Source organism: Palaemon carinicauda, chromosome 23, assembly GCF_036898095.1.
Source record: "Palaemon carinicauda isolate YSFRI2023 chromosome 23, ASM3689809v2, whole genome shotgun sequence".
Lineage (NCBI taxonomy): Eukaryota > Metazoa > Arthropoda > Malacostraca > Decapoda > Palaemonidae > Palaemon > Palaemon carinicauda.
Genome location: NC_090747.1, coordinates 99,392,652 through 99,414,204, shown reverse-complemented (window position 1 = coordinate 99,414,204; position 21,553 = coordinate 99,392,652). Strand labels below are relative to the sequence as shown.

The 21,553-nt window shown below is 35.3% G+C and overlaps 2 protein-coding genes across 6 annotated transcripts in view; one reads left to right on the top strand and one right to left on the bottom strand.

The window, feature by feature from the left end:
• The window catches only part of Kap-alpha3 (karyopherin alpha3), a 53,287-nt gene that overhangs the window by 26,855 nt on the left and 4,879 nt on the right, over positions 1-21,553 (bottom strand). The window contains exons 1-3 of one of the 2 annotated variants that reach the window (XM_068347302.1): positions 14,167-14,333; positions 5,888-5,990; positions 2,537-2,741 (exon numbers count right to left, since the gene is read on the bottom strand). In XM_068347302.1, the coding sequence (XP_068203403.1) occupies positions 2,537-2,741; positions 5,888-5,990; positions 14,167-14,238 (380 nt within the window). In that variant the 5' untranslated portion in view covers positions 14,239-14,333. Of the gene's footprint in view, positions 1-2,536; positions 2,742-5,887; positions 5,991-14,166; positions 14,334-21,553 lie in introns of those variants that run through there. The other variant, XM_068347303.1, reaches the window with a different exon arrangement.
• The window catches only part of dsd (attractin-like protein dsd), a 71,300-nt gene continuing 69,977 nt past the window's right edge, over positions 20,231-21,553 (top strand). For 2 of the 4 annotated variants that reach the window (XM_068347301.1, XM_068347298.1), the window contains exon 1: positions 20,231-20,501. In XM_068347301.1, the coding sequence (XP_068203402.1) occupies positions 20,269-20,501 (233 nt within the window). In that variant the 5' untranslated portion in view covers positions 20,231-20,268. The remainder of the gene's footprint in view (positions 20,502-21,553) is intronic. The other 2 variants (XM_068347300.1, XM_068347299.1) reach the window with 1 other exon arrangement.

Sequence of the window (21,553 nt, the reverse complement as noted above, 5' to 3'; positions counted from 1 at the left end):
GCTGACACACAATTTCCAAGCACAATAATAACAAAATCATAACTTTCATATCAAAATTAGTTATTTCAATACAGTACTTACCCAAGATCCACGTGCTATGCATTGTTTCAAAGAAACTCATCCGTGATGGAAAATATAATTCTTACAAAGAAGTGAGCTAGCCATTAGTTCCCTAATTTTAAAATGCAGCAAGATGATAACAGCTTGTTCACAAATAATTTATTTCCCTGCTACATCTTCAATAGAGGGAACAAAGGGCTGGCACACATCTACATAAGAATTTAATTTTCTTATCATGGATGAGACTTTTCATTGAAAGAACTTCAAAAGTTCAAAGTTGGAGCAAATGCTTTTTTTGTTGACCAGGCGGACATAGTCTTTTTATAGTTTATTTATGACATATTTGTTTTTGATGTTGTTAATAGTTTATATATGACATGTCTGTTTTGACGTTGTTACTTATTTCAGAATGATTTATTGTTAATTTGTTCTCTTCATTTATTTATTTCCTTTCCTCACTGGGCTATTTTTCCCTGTTGGAGCCCCTGGGCTTATAACATCTTGCTTTTCCAACTAGGGTTGTAGCTTGGATAGTAATAATAATAATAATATGATTCTCAGGGACGTTTCCTTTGAATAATTAATAAAAAATGGTTCTATCACGTTTATATAAATAACTAGAACGGGCATTCGGTAGAGCGCCTACCTTTGTCTAGATCATGTAAATCATAAGATAAGAAATTGAATTATGCCCATTTTGGCACAGACCAGATTCATGCAATTTGGATAAAAATTTACCACGATATAGCAAAAATAAGTATTTTTTTGTGACCTTTACCTCGAGACCCAATCACTCCCAAATTTTAATAAACTTGTCCTTGGAATTGATTGAATTGAATATAGGATTTAGGCATTAAGCCAAGCACTGGGGCATCAAAGGCCATTCAGCGCTATATAACGAAAGAAAATCATTCAATCATATCTGTATACTCACACCATTTAGTATCATTTTAACCTTTAATACAAATCGCAACATTTTCATACAATAAAATCTAGATGTGAAATAAATATGGATTAAAAGGGTAAAATAAATTAATAAAATCAATTATAGCTCGTAATATAACCCAATACTTTGTATAAATTTTCTCAAGTTCAGGGTATTACAGTTTTCCCCCAGTATCTCTCTTAAAGGACTTGTCCTTGGATCATGGCCAACCATCCCACCAAATTTCATGAAATAGGGTCAAATGGTTTTAGAGTTACGCAAATCACAAAATAAACGAATAAATAAGGGTGATGACATCACTACATCATGTTGTATGTCACAAGATAGACAATTAAATTATGCACATTTCTGCACTAGTTTTATGCAAATTGGATAAAAATTGGCCACGATATGGCAGAAAGAATTTTTGACCTTTTCGTGACCGTGGCCTTGACTATTGACCCAATCACTCCGAGAATTTAATAAAATTGTCCTTGGATCATGGCCAATCATCCCACTAAATTTCATATTCGGTTAAATAAATTTTGAGTTATGCAAATCACAAACACACAATAGACTTACAAACATACGCCTATCAAAACATAACCTTCGCAACGAAGTTGGCGAAGGCAAACATACAATAAACTAGAGGGGAACTCAGTCGACCGCAGACCTCTGCCACGGCAGCTCATTTCTCTACCGTTTGCTTGACCTTGACCTTAACATGTATTAATTGGCGTCGATTTTCATACACTCAAATATGAACTAAGTTTGAAGTTTCTTTGACAACGATGTGCAAACATTGTGGCTAATTACGTGAACTGGACATTTTGCTTGACCTCGAGCTTTGACCTTGACCTTCCAAAATTTAATCCTCTCCTGCTCTTTACATAACAGTTAATCCCTGGAAGTTTCATTACTCTACGATTAAAATTGTGGCCAGGAAGCTGCTCTCAAACACATACATACATACACAAAAACATGGGGTAAAACATAACCTCATTCCAACTTAGTTGGCGGAGGTAATGAACTATGTACGTTTTCTTGCTGTAGCTTTTGCTCTGGTTCTCCGAATTCATTCCATTATATCTGATGTCCGTAGTAAGTGTCCAATATTGCGAGGTTCTACTGTACAGCAATAATGCTTTATCTCTATGATTTATAATTTAATAACATTCATCTAGTAACATGAAGGATAAAATTCTAGAATCACTACTGTATGATACCAATGTCTTGGGTTAGAGTTCTCTTGCTTGAGGGTACACTCAGGCACACTATTCTATCTTATTTCTCTTCCTCTTGTTTTGTTAAAGATTTTATGGTTTATATAGGAGATATTTATTTTAATGCCGTTACTCTTAAAATATTCTATTTTCCTCGTTTCCTTTCCTCACTGAGCTACTTTCTCTGTTGGAGCCCCTGGGCTTATAGCATCCTGCTTTTCCAAGTAGGGTTATAGCTTATCAAGTAAAAATAACAACAATAATAATAATAACAATAATAATAATTCACTTAAATATATTTACAGCAATTATCAAACCAACTACTTACCACTGGCTACCTTCTAAACATCGGACAAGAATTGGCAATATGCCGGAATTTATCAAATCATCTATGGGAGGGTTTTTGTCTGACGAAAGGAGTTTACGAGCTGCCTGGACAGCAGTTAACTGTACGGCCCGATCTTCGCTCGCCGCGTTGGCCACTATCAGCGCTAAGTTATCTGCTGTTAACTGTTTATCTACGTCTTCATCTTCTGTAGAGGGAAAAAGGGAGGCTTGGTTAGGCAGGACAGAGAAAATATCAGGTGAATTAGACTATGGGAAAATACCAGGTAAATTAAACTAGGATAAAATGCCATGTAAATTAGACTATGGGAAAATACCAGTTAAATTAAACTAGGGCAAAATACCAAGTAGATTAGACTGACGCAAGACAATAAAAATCACAAACTTTAAAAGTAATTTGTATTTTTCCTAGCTATACAAACCTGGGTCCTTTAGCAAGTTTATGACTCCGGCAAAAGCTGGTAACAGCCAATGAGGAAATTGAGATTGGAAAATCATATATTTCCAGCAGTCCCTTATTTACGATAAGTCTATACGTAAAGTGGGCGAATAAAAAAAAAAAAAAAAAAAAAAAAAAAAAAAAAAAAAAGACGACTGTAACAGTTCTTCATTTACAGATTTGATCCCAATATTTAATCTTAGTTTTTTGGAGTAGGTTCCTGACTTCTTAGCTCCTAAGTTGTCCATTATTTTGAGCAAATTAGCTATAAGTGGTTCTTTTAGCACTTTTTGTAGAATTAGCAATGTTCCTCTGTTAAGTGAATTTTTATCTATTTCATATCACTTAAGAGTTTGTGAACATCTGTTGGAAGAACACCCAAATGAATGTATTAAATATAATCCTCTGCTTTATAGTTTGCATTTTAGCTTTAAAGGATGTTGCTTGTAATGCTCTTATGATTTAAAGTGTTGTACAGAAATTACCTTATATAATTGGTATTTACTTCAGCATTACTTTCGACTGATGTTAATTATAATGCCATAGTTTCCAACCTTAAACGAATGGGACTTAGTGGATCATTTCTTAGTAAAGTTATCGAATTATTGTATTAACTCATGGATGGCCAATAGAAGTTGCTGTAGGCACCATGGAGAAAACTGGAGTGTGGTTTGGCTTTGAATACAAGATTGCTCACTCATGTTACTCTCTTTGCATCAATCTATTCTCCTGAGCATTGACCTGTGGTTGTTGAATCTCTTAACCCTTTTACCCCAAAAGGACGTACTGTTACGTTTCACAAAACTCATCCCTTTACCCCCATGGACGTACCGGTACGTCTTTGCAAAAAAAATGCTATAAATTTTTTTTTTCATATTTTTGATAATTTTTTGAGAAACTTCAGGCATTTTCCAAGAGAATGAGATCAACCTGACCTCTCTATGACAAAAATTAAGGCTGTTTGAGCAATTTAAAAAATATATACTGCAAAATGTTCTGGGGGGAAAAATAACCCCTTGGGGGTTAAGGGTTGGAAATTTCCAAAGAGCCTGGGGGTAAAAGGGTTAACAGATTGGATTTATGAACACTGGATGATGAGGCCACTCAACTACACTATGAAGTTAAAGTAAGAGGGAGTCGGATAAAAATATGGAAGCAAGGAAGTGGGAATAGAGGTGAAGCAGAAGGATATAAAACAAGTGCATCTGGTACAGAAGACTCTTTAGCTATGGTAAGCAGCTCTTCTAGGCGATGGGCACTCCAAAATCAAACCATTGTTCTCTAGTCTTGGGTAGTGCCATAGCCTTCCACTGTCTTGGATTAGAGTTAATTTTCCCCAGACAGGTTCTTCCTGAGAGATGGGATCGATGAGATATGCCTGCCTTTGTGTGTTTGAATTCGGAACGGACGTTTCGTGTCTCTGCCTGATGGAAAAAGAAGTTTGATTGTCCCACAATGCACCGAAGTGTTCTAAGATCTGTTCTCTTATTCCTCCTGCTCCTGTAGGAATCGTAGTAGTAGAATCCTCCGATGACAGGATAGCAAATCAACCTGATCCCCGCTAGTTGCTTCTTGTGGGAAGAGATGAAGAAGCATTTGAAGTTGTGAGCACCTAGGTTTTAATCCTGGCCACAAACTCCTGAACGAAGGTGACAGATCTTCTTCTACCCCATATTTGCTTCGTCAGAAGTAGGCTACTAAAAGACAATCTAGACGGTTGAAACCCAATGTAGCATCCGTCCCATGGACTTGAGGTCTCTAGAAGATCAAGAATGTTCCCCATTCCTCTGGGGTCTTGTCAAGCCTCACAAAAGATTGTTCCACATTCCTCTGGGGTCCTGTCAATGCTCACTAAAGATCGTTCCCCATTCCTCTGGGGTCCTGTCAATGCTCACAAAAGATTGTTCCCCATTACTCTGGAGTCCTGTCAATTCTCGGGAAGAGTTCAGGCATACGTCCTTGAATCTAGGGATGAGTGGGATCCTTCACCAGGAATATTGAGATCCTACCCCTAAGAAGATAAGAAAACAGCTGACCCGGATACCATTTGGCGTGTGACCACTTGAGAGCGATTAGTGTCATGCCGAGTGTCTATTACATTAACTGAATGTTTAGTAATCAACGAAGTGGAAAAAAAAGACAGAAAGGAATATTAGTCTAGAATCCCCAGGGATGTTGAAAGGAGTTCTCGAACACTGCCGACAGACTGGGGAACAGAATAATAGAAGTTTCTTGTTCAACTGAATGGCAAGCCAGCTGAACGATGATGAAAACCTGAAGAGTAAGAAGCCTTCCCACCACGCAATGATATGGGAATCATAATGGACTCCTCCAACATGTCCCTATTGACTGATTGTATCTACTCAAACAGTCCTCCTGCCAGAACATACATTGCAAATAGCTCTACCACGTGTCGACTTGCCGAGAGTGCATCTCTTTACTAAGGATCTGTACTATCTGGCTTGTGAAAACAATGAGAAACATCGGTGGCCTGCAAGGTAGGCGGGGGCTTACAAAACCACCCTCCAGCTAACTACCGCAACCTCGTTAGAAGTTCTAGCAGCCTCATCCAGGTTTGCTAAAAGCATACAGCACTCCTAGTGAAAGAACAAGGTTTGTGTTTGTGTAGGAACAATAGAAATAACTAATTAAAGATCTGTAAAAAAAAGTCAAAGAAATCACAAAGACAATTCTGGGATTACAAGTTCCATTAAAGTATAGCACAGTACACAGTATAGAGGAGAGCGGAAAGAACTTATTTGTACCTAACCTCATAAGGGGAAATATCTTATGATAATAGAAGCATCAAATATATCTTTTATTCCTAAATTACCAAATGCAATAAACTCTAAACCATTAAAGATACTCTACTTTTAGTGGGAAGCTAGTACCCACCTATAGACTCCGCTGCGGGTACATTTCTTCTTTTTAAAAGCGTTTCTTCCCTTTTATTTTTTCTCAATTCAACAGTGACTTCTGTTCTTCTTCTTCTCATCTCCTAAAAAAATAAAAAAACAATACATTTGAAGAATTCAGTAAAATATTATGCACTAAAAAACATAACGTGAATAACTCTATAGAAAAACATGCACTTTGAAAATATCGCAGTATAGAGTAGTAGTAATCAAAAGGCAATTTTAGGTTATAAATCTATAGTGAAGAAGAAAGGCACCATCAAACCTTACTGCTTGTGGTACCCCTTTAATAATAACCTACATTTAGGGGACTCACCATTATTAGCAACAATAATCAGTCTCATAATACACAAGATTTAGTGTCATTTAGTATTAACTGAAATTTTTAGTAGGGTACATTCTATACAATATTACATGGTTAATCCTTGCTAACACATGTATAACTGAGAAAAACTCCAGTTACATAATAAAATTGAAGGTTAACCCTTTTACCCCCAAAAGGACGTACTGGTACGTTTCACAAAACCCATCCCTTTACGTCCTTGCAAAAAAATGCTATAAATTTTTTTTTTTTCATATTTTTGATAATTTTTTGAGAACATTCAGGCATTTTCCAAGAGAATGAGACCAACCCGACCTCTCTATGACAAAAATTAAGGCTGTTAGAGCAATTTAAAAAAAATATACTGCAAAATGTGCTGGGAAAAAAATAACCCCCTGGGGGTTAAGGGTTGGAAATTTCCAAAGAGCCTGGGGGTAAAAGGGTTAAGAGGTTGGACAGCAAGATGAAAGAAAAGTAGCAGGAACATAGGTATGTTAGAAGCTAAAAAGCAAGCACTCACATCCAGGAACTGAAACAATGCTGCTAAGACTTATAAGTAATGCCTTAATTACCAGTACTGCCAGTGCACTATCCCTTATAGGATACTCATTCTTGTGACCTATGTGTATAAATCAAGTCAGACCCCATCCTGTTTACCTGCTGTTTCTGAGTCGTACTGTATGAATCGAACTGGTTGAAGAACATGATTTTGTTCAATCCACATTGACGCATCTTATGCAGAAGCTGTCCGGGTTGAGGAGAATCTACATTGTAGTCCGATAATAGACTTACTATCACCTTTCCAGATGATGATCTATTTACCACCTTTTCATAGAGATTGTAGATCCAAGAGTTATTAGAGGCACTAACTTAACAATTTCTATAAATGAATCTGATACTAAAAAAAAAAAAATAAAACCAATGGCCTGATTATCAAGAGAAAATGCTTTCATTAGATTTGGACCCAACTGAAATCTGGGCTGGCATTCCAGTGTGAATTGGGGTTCACAGAACTATACGTGAAAGAGGAAGGAGACTCCAACAACCTTCTAACAGCTAATCATAGGGATATAGAAAAACTTTTAGGACCTTGGCCAATACTTTTTTAAAAGGGGGCCATTATTAGGTCACAAAAACCTGTCTTCCAAACAAGGAGAAGGCTTCAGCACTGTCACACTAAACATCTAAAGAAATGTTTGGCAAGACAACGAACCATCCTCCCCTACCCTACCAGGAGAGTAGAATGGTTATTTCTTGCCAAACATAGCCTGCAAAAAGGGTGCTATATCATGAAACTCACCAGTATCAGACCTTTGACCAGCATGTAATGGTTGTGGGGCTGCCTCTCCTTGAGACTTGTAAAAGAAACGGGTAAAAGTCACAGTCATTCTACCTCTCACAAGACTTGTACCAAATATGTTACTCTAGGAGAGATGCATACTAACTCCTATGAGGGAGCTGAGAGTATTACAAAACTACTGAGCACCCACTTAGACCAAAGAAAGGGGTCCAAGGGCCCCTGGACAACGTTCATATGACAGATAGGCAAAGGTGGTCCAACACCTTCAGACACAAACTTTAGCTCTCAAGTACGCTGACATGGTAACTGGAGTGCTACTGACGGAGCTAGGCATGCAAGATCTGCCTTGAGAGAGTGGAGGATGGCACTGACCAAAGCTATATCTATAAGCAAACTAAGTCTCACCAAAAAAGTAGGAACAGTGTCTGGATACCTCCTTATCAATGTTAGGGGTAATGAGAAGGCTATAACGCTTGATAAAAAGATCTCAAGTCCATCTCTTGTAGCACTACAGGGTCGTAATGTGACACCAGGCCTCTTCGAGTCTCACAAGATGGGATAAGATCAAATGATTCACGATCTGGTGTTCGAGACAGATTGATACTAGGTCACTGTCGTAGTCTGAGATAATGGTAATACAACACTGTACCACAAAATTTAGACAACATGAAGAGCCCAAAGCTCAACTATTCTCTTGTTGATGCAGAGAAGAGAGCATCTTGAGGTAAAGATTCCTCAGATTAGATATCTTAAAAGGACGATAAGTTTGTATATGCGTACGAACAAAATTTCCTTCAAATGGCAGATAGCCATCTACCTCTTAATAAATTTTCCCAAATTTAAGGTAAGGAATACGCTAAATGTATGCACAGTAAGGAATGTCTAAGGAAAATCCGTTACCAGTAAGACCTGGCAGCCTAAATCAGATCAAGAAGCCTCCCCAAATTTCACTCGGTGACTAACAGTACTCGTGGCCAAGTCAAGTTGGGAGCGAGTTACCCAGAATGTGATAAAAAAACACTTTCCCTGAGCTATACAAATTGGCATACAGCTACAAATGTGAACGGTCCTTTAATACAACGGCCGACTTCTTTTTTCCAAAGTGAATAAAATATACGAACTTGACAATTAGCTAGTCGTACGCATAGTCATTAATGTTATTTCTCGGAGATAGAGTAAATTCCATGAACACTTTACATGTAAAAAGGTCCTCAACTCAATAGGTTCTAAGAAGCTGTTTATAAGTCAAATTTCCTTAGATTTTTGCCTAGATTAAACCTAACCTGAATTCAATGCCTTTGATTTCTGGCTACAGAAGTCAACAAATAGTCGGGTTTCATATGAAATAGATATCAGGTTATTACAAATGTTGTTTTGTTTACTGTATCAAATGATATAATATTTTTTTATTGGAGTATTTCTTTATCTTATGTTTCTTATTTTCAGTTGGATTTGTGCTTGTACCTCCAAATGTCTGCAAGTTGGCGACCTCATTAGCCCAAGCTTTTTTATTAATTTCTTTCTTCTTGACTTATTCTAGACATGAGGCTCAATACTACACAGTATTCTAGAAGTTTTATTCCAGCTGTGACCAAGTTGTGGAATGATCTTCCTAATCGGGGAGTTGAATCAGTAGAACTTCAAAAGTTCAAAGTTGGAGCAAATGTTTTTATGTTGACCAGGCTGACATGAGTCTTTTTATAGTTTATATATGACATATCTGTTTTGGACGTTGTTAATAGTTTATATAGGACATATCTGTTTTGACACTGTTACTTTTAGAATGATATATTGTTAATTTATTCTCATCATTTATTTACAGTGATACCTCTGGATACGAAAGTTTCTGCTTACGAAAAATTCAGGGTACGAAAAGCGATACAAAGATTTTTATGCCCCAGTATACGAAAAATTTTCAGGATACGAAAAGCTTACGAGATCCCAACTCGTCGCCGAGAGTACAGTACCCTTTTTTTTCAGGGTATCAACCCTTAATTTAGGTGTACGGGTAACAATACACCTTCACTGATCCAAATGCTTTACATACAGTACCGTAACCTTTATACAGTAGTAAAGAAAACGGACCGTTTTCTTAGGGCTTGGAGGGGATAACTAGGCTATAACTACATTATTGAATAATCTCATGGTGGTTTCTGGAATGGATTAGGCTGTTTTAAACGGTTGGGTTAATTATTGAATGATAGAAATGGCTGCATTGCATGTTTATTACTACAGTTTAGCGTGTTTATGAAAGAAAAGGTGTCTTTTCGTAAGGCTTGGAACGGATTAGGCTATTTACATGTAAAACGCGACTCAGGATATGAAAAAATCAGCATACGAAACCGTATCCTGAACGGATTACTTTCGTATGCTGAGGCATCACTGTATTTCCTTATTTCCTTTCCTCATTGGGCTATTTTCCCCTGTTGGAGCCCTTGGGCTTATACATCTAGCTTTTTCAACTAGGGTTGTAGCTTGGCTAGTAATAATAATAATATACATAAAGTGACATCCTACTCAAATCCATAGCACTTCTGACACCGAGGATTATTCCCTCGAGAGAAATTGCAGTGACTTGGATTTCTTCTTTCTTTGGGATCGTAGGAATCATGACTTTCATTATGGTAAATAATTTATTTTAAAAATTATTTATATATATATATGTAACAGACATTGGAATCTGCAACGGAAAAATTCTAATTATAACAGTTGACCTTTTAAAACGTGAGATACTAGATTTTGAAAAGCCTTGCACCTACAATAACTAATGTAGAGATTTTTCTTGTTGAACCAAAACTAACTCGGCCCACAATCCTAAAATATAACACTAATTCATCACTAAATCTGTTAAATTCACATATACCTCATAATCATACGGTATATTTTCTTGTATATACCGGTAAATAAATTAATCAAGGCAACAGTTCAAAGAAAAACAGATACATTCATAAGGATGAAACATCACAAATTTTTAACATTTGTATTTTTCCTGACTATACAAACTCGGGTCCTTTAATACGAGCATTATTTCAGAGAAGATGGAACTGCCGTTTATACTCCCAATGAGGTAAACAATAGCCGGTCATGTGGTGGATAAGCCACGCCCACCTGACAGGTGAAGGGACTTTCACTTTGATCTTTAATCTACGATTTGCGGGACGGTTGAGGCGAGTAGTGTAACTTCTGTTGGAGAAGGCAAGACTGTTAAGAACTAACAGCATACCTAGTACTGTGTACAGCTCTAAAAACTTCTCATCCTAAGGGGCAGTCAATACCAGGGAAGGCCATAATTTGCAAAGGTCCAGGACTTGCGAGAGGTGTCATTAGTCAGCACAGCGATGGGAATACTGTGAGAGGGGCATTAGAGTATCCCCCTCACTAAGGGAAGGTGACACCACTGACTTCAAAGCACTCCCAGAGGGTTAGGTAGTGTCTCCTTCCCCTTACGAATTCCTCCAAAGAACACAGCCCGCAAGAAACCTGAATGAGACACTAAAGGCTTCCCTATTATTATTATTATTATTATCATTATCACTAGCCAAGCTACAACCCTAGTTGGAAAAGCAAGATGCTACAAACCCAAGGGCTTCAACAGGGAAAAATAGCCCAGTGAGGAAAGGAAATAAGGTAATAAATTAATGATGAGAACATATTAACAATAAATTATTCTAAAAACAGTATCATCATCAAAACAGACATGTCATATATAAACTATAAAAAGACATACGTCAGCCTGTTCAACATAAAAACATTTGCTGCAACTTTGAACTTTTGAAGTTCTACTGATTCAATTACCTGATTAGCAAAGAAGGAGCTAAAGAGGTTTTTTAGCATCAGCTTGGGCATTGCCAAGTCAAATGCTGATAAAACTCTCAACTTCTTCCTCTTCTCCAAAACTTCCAACCACTGAACAGGAGGCCACGCCTTACACTCGTAACAAGAGTAAGCCTGCACTCTGTCTTGCCATCCCCTCCCCTATAAAAACCATTGAGTTTACAGGGATCTACTTCCAGCTTACTTACATAGTCCACAATTACAGCCAGGCTTACTAGGGCAAAGCTACATGTCGGGCCATGGACTTGTCATCACAAACAAACAAACAAAAACACTAGGGGTAATGATAAAAAAAAGTATTGATCAGCAAAAAATGGGGTGTAGGAAGGTACTAAGTAAAGCACTGTGGCTGAAATCAGAGAGAGGGGGTCCACCTGTTAAGTGGGGGGGGCTTAGTATGTTTCCCACATTAAAAGTTCAAACATCCAATCCAACTTTGCTGAAGTCATACTACAGTACTATTAAAGATCAAGGCTCCATATTCTTGTAGGAACAAAAACATTTTCATTGCACAGTGCCATACTCATTAATAAATACCATTTGTCTTGCCTATTCAAATGAAAACTTACATTACAGATAAATGCTACCTTGCACGGCAAGATAAATCTATACTAAACAGTAATCTAGCACATGCATGGATTGAACCTTTGTAAGCTTAAATTTAGTCAGTTACGGTATATCAAGATGAATCCATACCCCGTAATTCACTCCCTGATTGACGGTGGTCTTGGTCGTGTTACGTTAATAGGATATCCAAGGGGACAAAGTCCTCTGGCCTTGCATCGCGTAGGGCCGAGCAACCAAGGTTTAATTAGGATAAGATACAGCCTGTTAATAAACTATGATTAACAGTACTCTGGAGTAATTCATGCCTTAGGCTAAGTTATGCCACTTAATCAATGCTATACAGTACAGTAATCTTATATTTTTTCAATGTTTCTGATTACCGCACTGTACAGACTAAGAACAAATATTTTCCAAATGGCTTATCTTGATTTATATATTTTTTCCCATCCCTGTTGCAACAAATTCCTAACAGTTTTCATTCCCCAACTAAAATAATTTTCACAACTGCTAGATACACGGTACGACATAAGAAAAAAGTCTCCTCGTTAGTACAGCGGTAAACTGCTAGCCTTGCATTAGTATGTACAGTAGATCAAGTCATCTCAGCTTTTGAGTTTTAAGATGTTTACTGGGGAGGGAGTTATATTTACAAGGCTAACGTTATGATGAGTATTTGCTGACGTCTGAACGTAAAACCGACACCTTAAACCTTTGTCTAAAAAATATGAAACGTAAGATAATGCTGTTATAAAACTAATTCCTTTATCTGGAAATAAATTTTTGTAGCCTACAGAAACTTTGCCTTCAAATCAAATAACTAGTCTGGTCTTTGCTTAATATAGGCTAACAATCACATTACGTACAACAAAAAAAAAATAATAATGAAACAAAATGATTCAAAGAAAATGAACTTTGCCTTATAAATCTATGACAAAATAAACCCGTCACCAGAATAAGAAAAACTTTAACAGAATCGGCTATTAGTTTAGCACACAAGATGAATAATTGGCCAACAAATCAACTAGCCTAGCCTAATCTAATATACCTCCAAGCTAAACTAAATGGGTTCAAAGTCATAACAAAGCTTGAAATTTTTGAACACTCAATTTCGTTGCAGCCTTGGCCTAAAGGTTAGGCTAGCTTGGGATATTTTTACCATAATTGTCATAACCATGACACAATCTAGATTTCGTTATTATAATAATGCCACTTTGGTATTTCTCAGTTCAAAAAATTAGGGTAATACAAAGTTAACTTTTTTCATAGAAATTTTTCAACCCTTCATAGTTACGTGATCATTGGAAATATCGCCTCCTAGGTTAGTTTGTAGATTGCGAAGGAAGGTAGCATATCGGTAGACTAAGAAATAAGGGCATAGGTAGGCAAGGAAATGATGGCCTAGGTTAGGTTAGGCTAGCACATATTCCTAAATTTTTAGTTTTCCATTTTTCATCATCAAATAAAAATCTCAATTCCGCTCTAACACCCAATTATTGATATTACTCAAAGAAAAAAGAAGCGTAAAAGGCAATTATAGAAAAATTAAATTTTCAACTTGGAGATACAGCCATGTCCTAAACTATATATTTACTATATAATAACGATACAAATCCATCATGTATCGCCCTGTGGTGAAATCGACATAAAGACTTTATAACCAAAATAAATGTTTATAGAACTTCTGATTAACTGGAAGTTATTTTACGATAAAATCGAGTAAATAATTGGCTCTCTTTAATGCGAGCAAAAATTAACAAAATGAAATATGATTTATTGGTGACCTGACGTAACCTGGCCTAGCCTAGCCTACCAGGATAACATAAACCTAGCCTACTATGACTACGTAGGTCCAGGTGATGCTGAAAAGCTCCGAGTTATCAAATTATGGTCCCGTGTTAACTATAAGCCTAAATAAAGTCTTTGCTACTCATACAATCTAGCTAATGTATTTTAATTGATACATTTTCCCGTAAACAAACAGATTGCCCAACCCTAAAACTAACGTCAAAATACTCGAGGAAAACCCTATTTATGGCGACTTAACGTACTCCCCGAGAGGACAGGTCAAAGGTCAAACTTCCTGATAGTCATTTGATTACATAGAGGTCAAAATATTAATGATTTTAATGAAATTAGAGCAAATACGAGTTAAAAAAGATCTGGGCTTTAGCCTCCACTGACACGAAGCTGAATCGCTCCGGGATGAAAAAGCCCGAAAAAAAGCACCCACACTTACATCCTGGTCCTTCCCTTTGTTCTTAAAGACACCCATTCTGTTCTTATATTGCTCGGCTTGCTGTTTCTCCATCGTTTTTGTGTCTGGAATAACGAATTTAACCTAAAATAACTCCGGTGTCGTGGAAGGCAGAAGACAGACACCACCACCACCGCGTGACGTCACACTACCACAGGGTTACCAGATTATTTCCACTGGATTATCGTACATGAACCTTAAAATTATCGTTTTTTACCCAAAATTATCGTGTACACTTTCAACATAATTATCAAGGATTAACATAACTTATTTCAAGGTATTTTAGTAAAATTATTTTATTAAATACACATATTTATATATTCCTAAGCTATGTATCGTACATCGTACCGGACATAATATATTCGTACATGTACGATAATTATCGTACGAATGGCAACCCTGCACTACCACGTTTGTCAACTGCTCTCCGATTGGCGGAGACACGCCAAGGTCCTTTATTAAATTTACAATTATAAAGACGTAGGGAAGTATTTTGACTTAAAAAGGGCAAAATAAAAACTTAAATTAACCCATATATTCTTTATCTACTTGTTTTTCAACAGAACGTCGTTTTATTTTAACGAATCCATTTGACATTTGCTGTTGGATAGATTTGTTTACAACTCTGTTGACCAATCACAGAGCGGTTTACATACCCATTGGAGAACGATGGAAGAACACCTTTCATCTTTTCATCTCTGTCTAATATTTTCAACTTTGTTTAACTAAATATATCTCTCTATTTAATGAATTTCTTTAATAGAATAATTCTAGAATCATAATACAAATTCATCGCGTATCACTCGGTCATTAAATCGATATTGGGAAAGATTTCGTGTCAAATAAAAATTCATAAAACTTCTGATTTACCTTACTTTATCACTCTAATAAATATTTTTAGCTATTTATACCATCTAGTAAATATTATTCAAGATATACTCAAAGAAATATATTTCCTTCTGACAATGTCAATACTTTGGTAATTAGAGATGTAGCAAATAGACATAACCAAAATAATAGATATAAAGTAAATAGATTAGATATATTTCACAGACTATATTGGTTTAGGCTATGTGCATTTTATATGAAATTGTTAAAGTCCAGAAAAAATTATAAATAAACATTAAAAACAAAATATATATTGAATATTCATTAATTATACATATATTAAGAAAAATAAATCACGATTTATGTGATATAGCTTATACACATGTGAAAATACTTCACTTCAGAAGTGAAATTCATTTCAAATTAGTCTCAATCCATCGTATCTAATTAATAATTCAATATATAACCAGAATTCAATGAAAGCAGGTGGCCCTATCCACTTCAGACAGGAAGTGAGACCACGAGTGCAAGTTAATTGAATGTTAATGGGAGATCTTATCTCACGAAAAGTGTGACGAGACAGTCTTCTATTTTTCTTTCGTAAGGCCTAGATATTCTTTGATAGTTCTAGGAGAAATTGTACCTTAGATTTTTCATTTTGTTTATTTTTGTAGCTTTTAAGATATTTGGGTAATTTATTCGTTCACTGATATAGTAGAGAATACTAAAAATTCAAAATAAGATATGTCTTACTTTTGTTAGTGCATGTATGGTATACTCATCAAATAATCCAAGCTTTATACAGATTACTTCAAAGAATCATAGACGTATAATCATTGAGAGAGAGAGAGAGAGAGAGAGAGAGAGAGAGAGAGAGAGAGAGAGAGAGAGAGAGAGAGAGAGAGAGAGAGAGAGAGAGAGAGAGAGAGAGAGAAATTTGCTGGTCATCTTTAAGAGATATTTCAAAACGTTGATATCAAAATTGCTGTATTTCTTAATACTATGTTCATCTTACCACAACTAAAATGAGAGCAATCACATTTCAAAAGATGTGTAATCTTCTAACATTACTGTGTAATGTGACTTGGTAAATTTAGACCTAGTGTTGAGAAATGGCAGATTTTCTTTAATGATGTTGTATATTTGTTTACCAATATCTCTATCACTGTCTAGGATATAGCTTTAATTAACGTGAAATTTACCCAAGAGAAAACTTTTTCTTTATCTTAATAGTGAAATCCTTTGTCCTTCGCATTTTTCAATTTGTTATTTACTTCATGCTTGAATTCGTTAAGGTTACAGCTTTGAACTAAAAAAATAAAATAAGAATACATGAAAGGAAAAACTTAAAATAGATAATAATGAAGTAATAATAATGATAATAATCAAGCAATAATAATGAGTAATATAATAATATTCATTATTATTATACCCAACCTGTTAAAAATGACGTATGAATATATAGATAGATATGTACACACACGCAGATTCAACCCTTTGCCTATACCCCCTCTCACCGGGGTATGACTAATCCCTCTCCCCCTGAGTGTAAAAGGATATATATATATATATATATATATATATATATATATATATATATATATATATATATATATGTGTGTGTGTGTGTGTGTGTGTGTGTGGATATATATATATATATATATATATATATATATATATATATATATATATGGTAATGCCCTTACTCCATATTATATAGGGGAGATAATGATAATAATAATAATATCAATAACAATAATAATAATAATAATCGTTATAATAGTTATAATTGTAATAATGATATTAAAAATAATAATAATAATAATAATAATAATAATAATAATAATAATAATAATAATAATAATGATAACAATAACAATAACAATAACAATAACAATAACGATAATAATAATAATAATAATAATAATAATAATAATAATACTATCCTATTAGTAGTAAAACGTAAAAATCTGACATCCTAATTTCTCTAAAGGCTGTAAGTCAGCATATCAGAATACTAGTATGAATAAACATAGAAGTGAAAGCTTCAGAGTAAGATAAATGTTTTGATATTGCAGGATAACTCGATAAGAATGTAAATATTGGAGAAAGGTGGCGAGGTGGGTAGATTTAAGTAACTATTGTTAATATGATTATGTGGACGATCTAGTGAAAATATTCTATGAAAAGGGTCAGTTGTTTTTTTATAAAGTTAGCAAAACTTGACCTCGAATTATTATTACCTACGCCTACGAAGTTGTAAGGAGGTTATGTTTTACCCCCTGCTTGTGTGTGTTTGTTTGATAACAGCTTCTTAGCCACAATTTTAACCGAAGAGTAATGAAACTTGGAGGGATTAATTGTCATGTAAAAAGCTGGAACTTATTAAATTTTGGAAGGTCAAGGTCAAAGGGCAAGCAAAATGTCCAGTTCACGTAATCAGCTATAAGTTTGTTCATCGTTGTCGCAGAGACTTCAAACTTGGTTCATATTTGAGTGTATGAAAATCCACGCCAATTAAAACATGTTAAGGTCAAAGGTCAAAGGTCAAGGTCAAGGTCTAGAAATAAGCTGCCGTGGCGGAGGTTTGTGCTCTACTGAGTGCCCCTCTATTTATTAATATTATTACTAGCTAAGCTACAACCCTAACTGGAAAAGTAAGATGCTACAAGCCTAAAGGCTCCAACAAATAAAAATAGCCCAGTGAGGAAAAGACATAAGGAAATAAATAAACTACACGAGAAGTAACGAATAATTCATATAAGATATTTTAAGATTAGTAGCAATGTGAAAATTAGATCTGGGGTTGCATGTGTGTGTGTGCACATATATCTAAATATTCAAATAAGCCATATATTTTTGATACATTAATGTCTGGATTCTCTTAACGACCTCGGGATCAGAGCCCCAGGCGAAATCACACAAAGACAAGAGCTTGGCTCTGGCCGGGAATCGAACCCTGGTCGGCAAGCTTGTATAGACAGTGTCATTTTTTTCGGGTTGCGTATACTAATACTATAGTAAAATGCGATTCCTACAATCAAATGTCTCTCATATACTTTCGTGGTATACCAAAAAATATACTAATATAATTATTATATTCACCCTTGCATTTATACAAGAACAACCAAGTATGATATATATACACATATATATTATATACATATATATATATATATATATGTGTGTGTATGTATGTATGTATATATATATATATATATATATATATATATATATATATATATATATATATATATATATATATATATATGTATGTATGTATGTATGTATGTATGTATATATATATATATATATATATATATATATATATATATATACATATATATATATATACATATATATATATACATATATATATATACATATATATATATATATACATATATATATATATGTATATATATATACATATATATATGTATATATATATATATATATATATATATATATATATATATATATATATATGTGTGTGTGTGTGTGTGTGTGTGTGTGTGTGTGTGTGTAAAGAATCTAGCAGTAGATATACTGTATAGATGAATGCTTATATACATTTATTTCTATAGCTATAATGACTTCTTAAACTTTCTTTATCTTCTTAATCTTCCTAGAAATAATTTAACACTATAAATCTAAAGGTTCACATTAAAAGGGACCTGGTCCAAGGTTTGCAAGGGCCGTGGTTTAATCCCAGCCAGTTGACCCAATCATGAATGGACATTAGTGTTAGCTAGTCAATAAAATGGCATAGAGTCTTACAACCGCATGCCTAAAGACTTTCTGATAATCAGAATTAAGTTCTACACACCAGGAGTCACAGAGGCCTACCCTTGAATTTAAAATCACCCATATATCATTGAGGTATAGAGGCCTAGGTATAGACTTACATGTACGCATGTACGCACACAAAACAGTTATGTACCCTGTGGTGGCAAGGCATAACTGACAAGATACGTTTTCACATTGGACAAGACAAAGGAAGGGTGGTTTTCCCCCACTCAGCAAGATGATTATGAGAACAGGGGAATAATAGCAACAATGCAAGGACAAGTTTAATCCAGGTAGACCAGAGAAGAAATGTAGATTTAGGTCAGCCACCGCGTAACCCAAATGGAAGTATTTGTGGCAAGGCTACCCAGTCTGCGAAACATTTAAACATGTTTGAGATATTGCTGTTTCCGGTGTGATGTAGAGCTTGCAATATGCATGTACTTTGCATTCCTCGAGAGTTTTAATTAGGAAAACCAAGTTTCTTATCGTTGTCTTTGTTAACTTCTGTATATTTATTAATTTCTACATAATAAAGCTAACATATTAGTCATATTTATGTGGAATATCACATAAAATACAATTGATTTTTATGTACTGCACAGTGAAATTTGCATTCCTCGAGAGTTTTAATTAAAAGCACCAAGTTTCTTTGTGTTATCTTTGTAACTTCTGTATATTTATTAATTTCTACATAATAAAGCTAACATATTAGTCATATTTATGTAGAATATCACATAAAATACAATTGATTCTCACGTACTGCACAGTGAAACAATAGCTCAACCCGAAATAATGTACGCCTTGTGATATAACTTTCTCTAACCTGGTTAACGCGAATAGAAAGCTACCCGGACAAAGATCAACTTTTCCCGATTTTAAAAAAGGAAAATCCATACACCCGGAAATGAAAAGGGGAAAATTTATCTTAAGGAATGTTTAAACAAGTTGCACTGATGTTGATTTCCACGGTTAAAGCAATTGCAGGCTTGAGCAATTACACCCTTGTTGAAAAAAGGCGTTTCCCAACTATCATTAACTCGTTGAAAGAAATAGCCAAGAAGGGATTTAAGCAAGTTATTAAATCTGGGCATTAAATCTGCGTCTGTATTCCCCGTAATTTCATGATTACGTCAGACGCATTACTTCTATTAATCAAAAATGATTAATAACCGATCAACCTTGACAGGTCCAGTTACAGACAATGTTTTGCGTGTGACGTCACGAGAGCTCTGTGACGTCACCAATTGCGGAAATGGCAGAGGGAATATATAACGAGAGATTTATTTCACGCATTAAATATGCCTCTTTATCCACCGTAATTTTATGATTACATCAGATGCATTACATTTATTAATATAAAACTATTAATAACATATCAACCTTGACAGGTTTACTGACAATGTTTTGCGTGTGACGTCACCAGAGGTCCGTGACGTCACCAGTTGCGGAAATGGCAGATCCAAGATGGCTGCGGATCTCCAAAAATTCTTGTTCAAATCGAAGTTTTTGAGGAAATTTCACGTCCCGAAGGGCTTAGTCGTAGTTTTAATATTATTAAATTGTGCGTTAGTGTGTTGTGAGGGACAGGAAGAGTGCACGTTGCAGTGTGACCACGGGAGATGCGTAGAAAACAACAAATGTCATTGTGACCAAGGATGGAAGGGTCCTCTCTGTCAGTGGTGTGAAGGAAGACTCAGGTAAATATAAGCAAATCCACGCCTATTTATCCTACTTTTCTCGAGATTTTATGCTCCTTTCAAACCAATTTCATATTTTGGTTACTATATTCATTATATTAACACTAAGCCGGATAGCGTATGTCGAGAATTAATGAGTAAGGGCCGAAATCTACTCATGGTTCGTCAGACGAAATTACCTTAAATTATTAGGCTTTTTCCTATCCCGTAGGACCAAAATCCTATACGAGACGGTTCCTAGGCCGTAAAAATATCCTATGACTCCTATCTGTAATCCTTATGAGTGGGTGAGTGGGCCGAAAACCACTCATGGTTCGCCAGACGAAATTATCTTAAATTATTAGGCTTTTTCCTATCTCTTAGTCCTAAAATCCTATACGAGACGGCCCCTAGGACGTAAAAACATCCTATGACTCCTATCTGTAATCCTTATGAGTGGGTGAGTGGGCCGAAATCTACTCATGGTTCGTCAGACAAAATTATCTTGAATTATTAGGCTTTTTCCTATCCCCTAGGCCTAAAATCCTATAATAGACGGCCCCTAGGACGTAAAAACATCCTATTAAGACTTGTATAAGTACTCCTTAATTAGAATTTAATGAATCCCAAAAATACGTTAACCTATAAAAGCATGTTTGCAAGAACTATTGTTTTACGGTACCGTAGATTAAGGTCTACGGTAGGCTATCCTGTAAGTGGTAGAGTAGCCTACCGTAGGTCAAATTAAGGTTTAACACCTAAGGCTGGTCTGCTAAAAATATTGCAAATTAATACCTTAAGATATGAACAGGAGAAGTCTGTTGTATTACTGTTTTACGGTACCGTAGATTAAGGCCTTCGGTAGGCCATCCTGTAAATGATAGAATAGTCTACCGTAGGTCAAATTAAGGTTTAACATCTAAGGCTGGTCTGCTAAAAATATTGCAAATTAATACCTTAAGATATGAACAGGAGAAGTCTGTTGTATTACTGTTTTACGGTACCGTAGATTAAGGCCTTCGGTAGGCCATCCTGTAAATGATAGAATAGTCTACCGTAGGTCAAATTAAGGT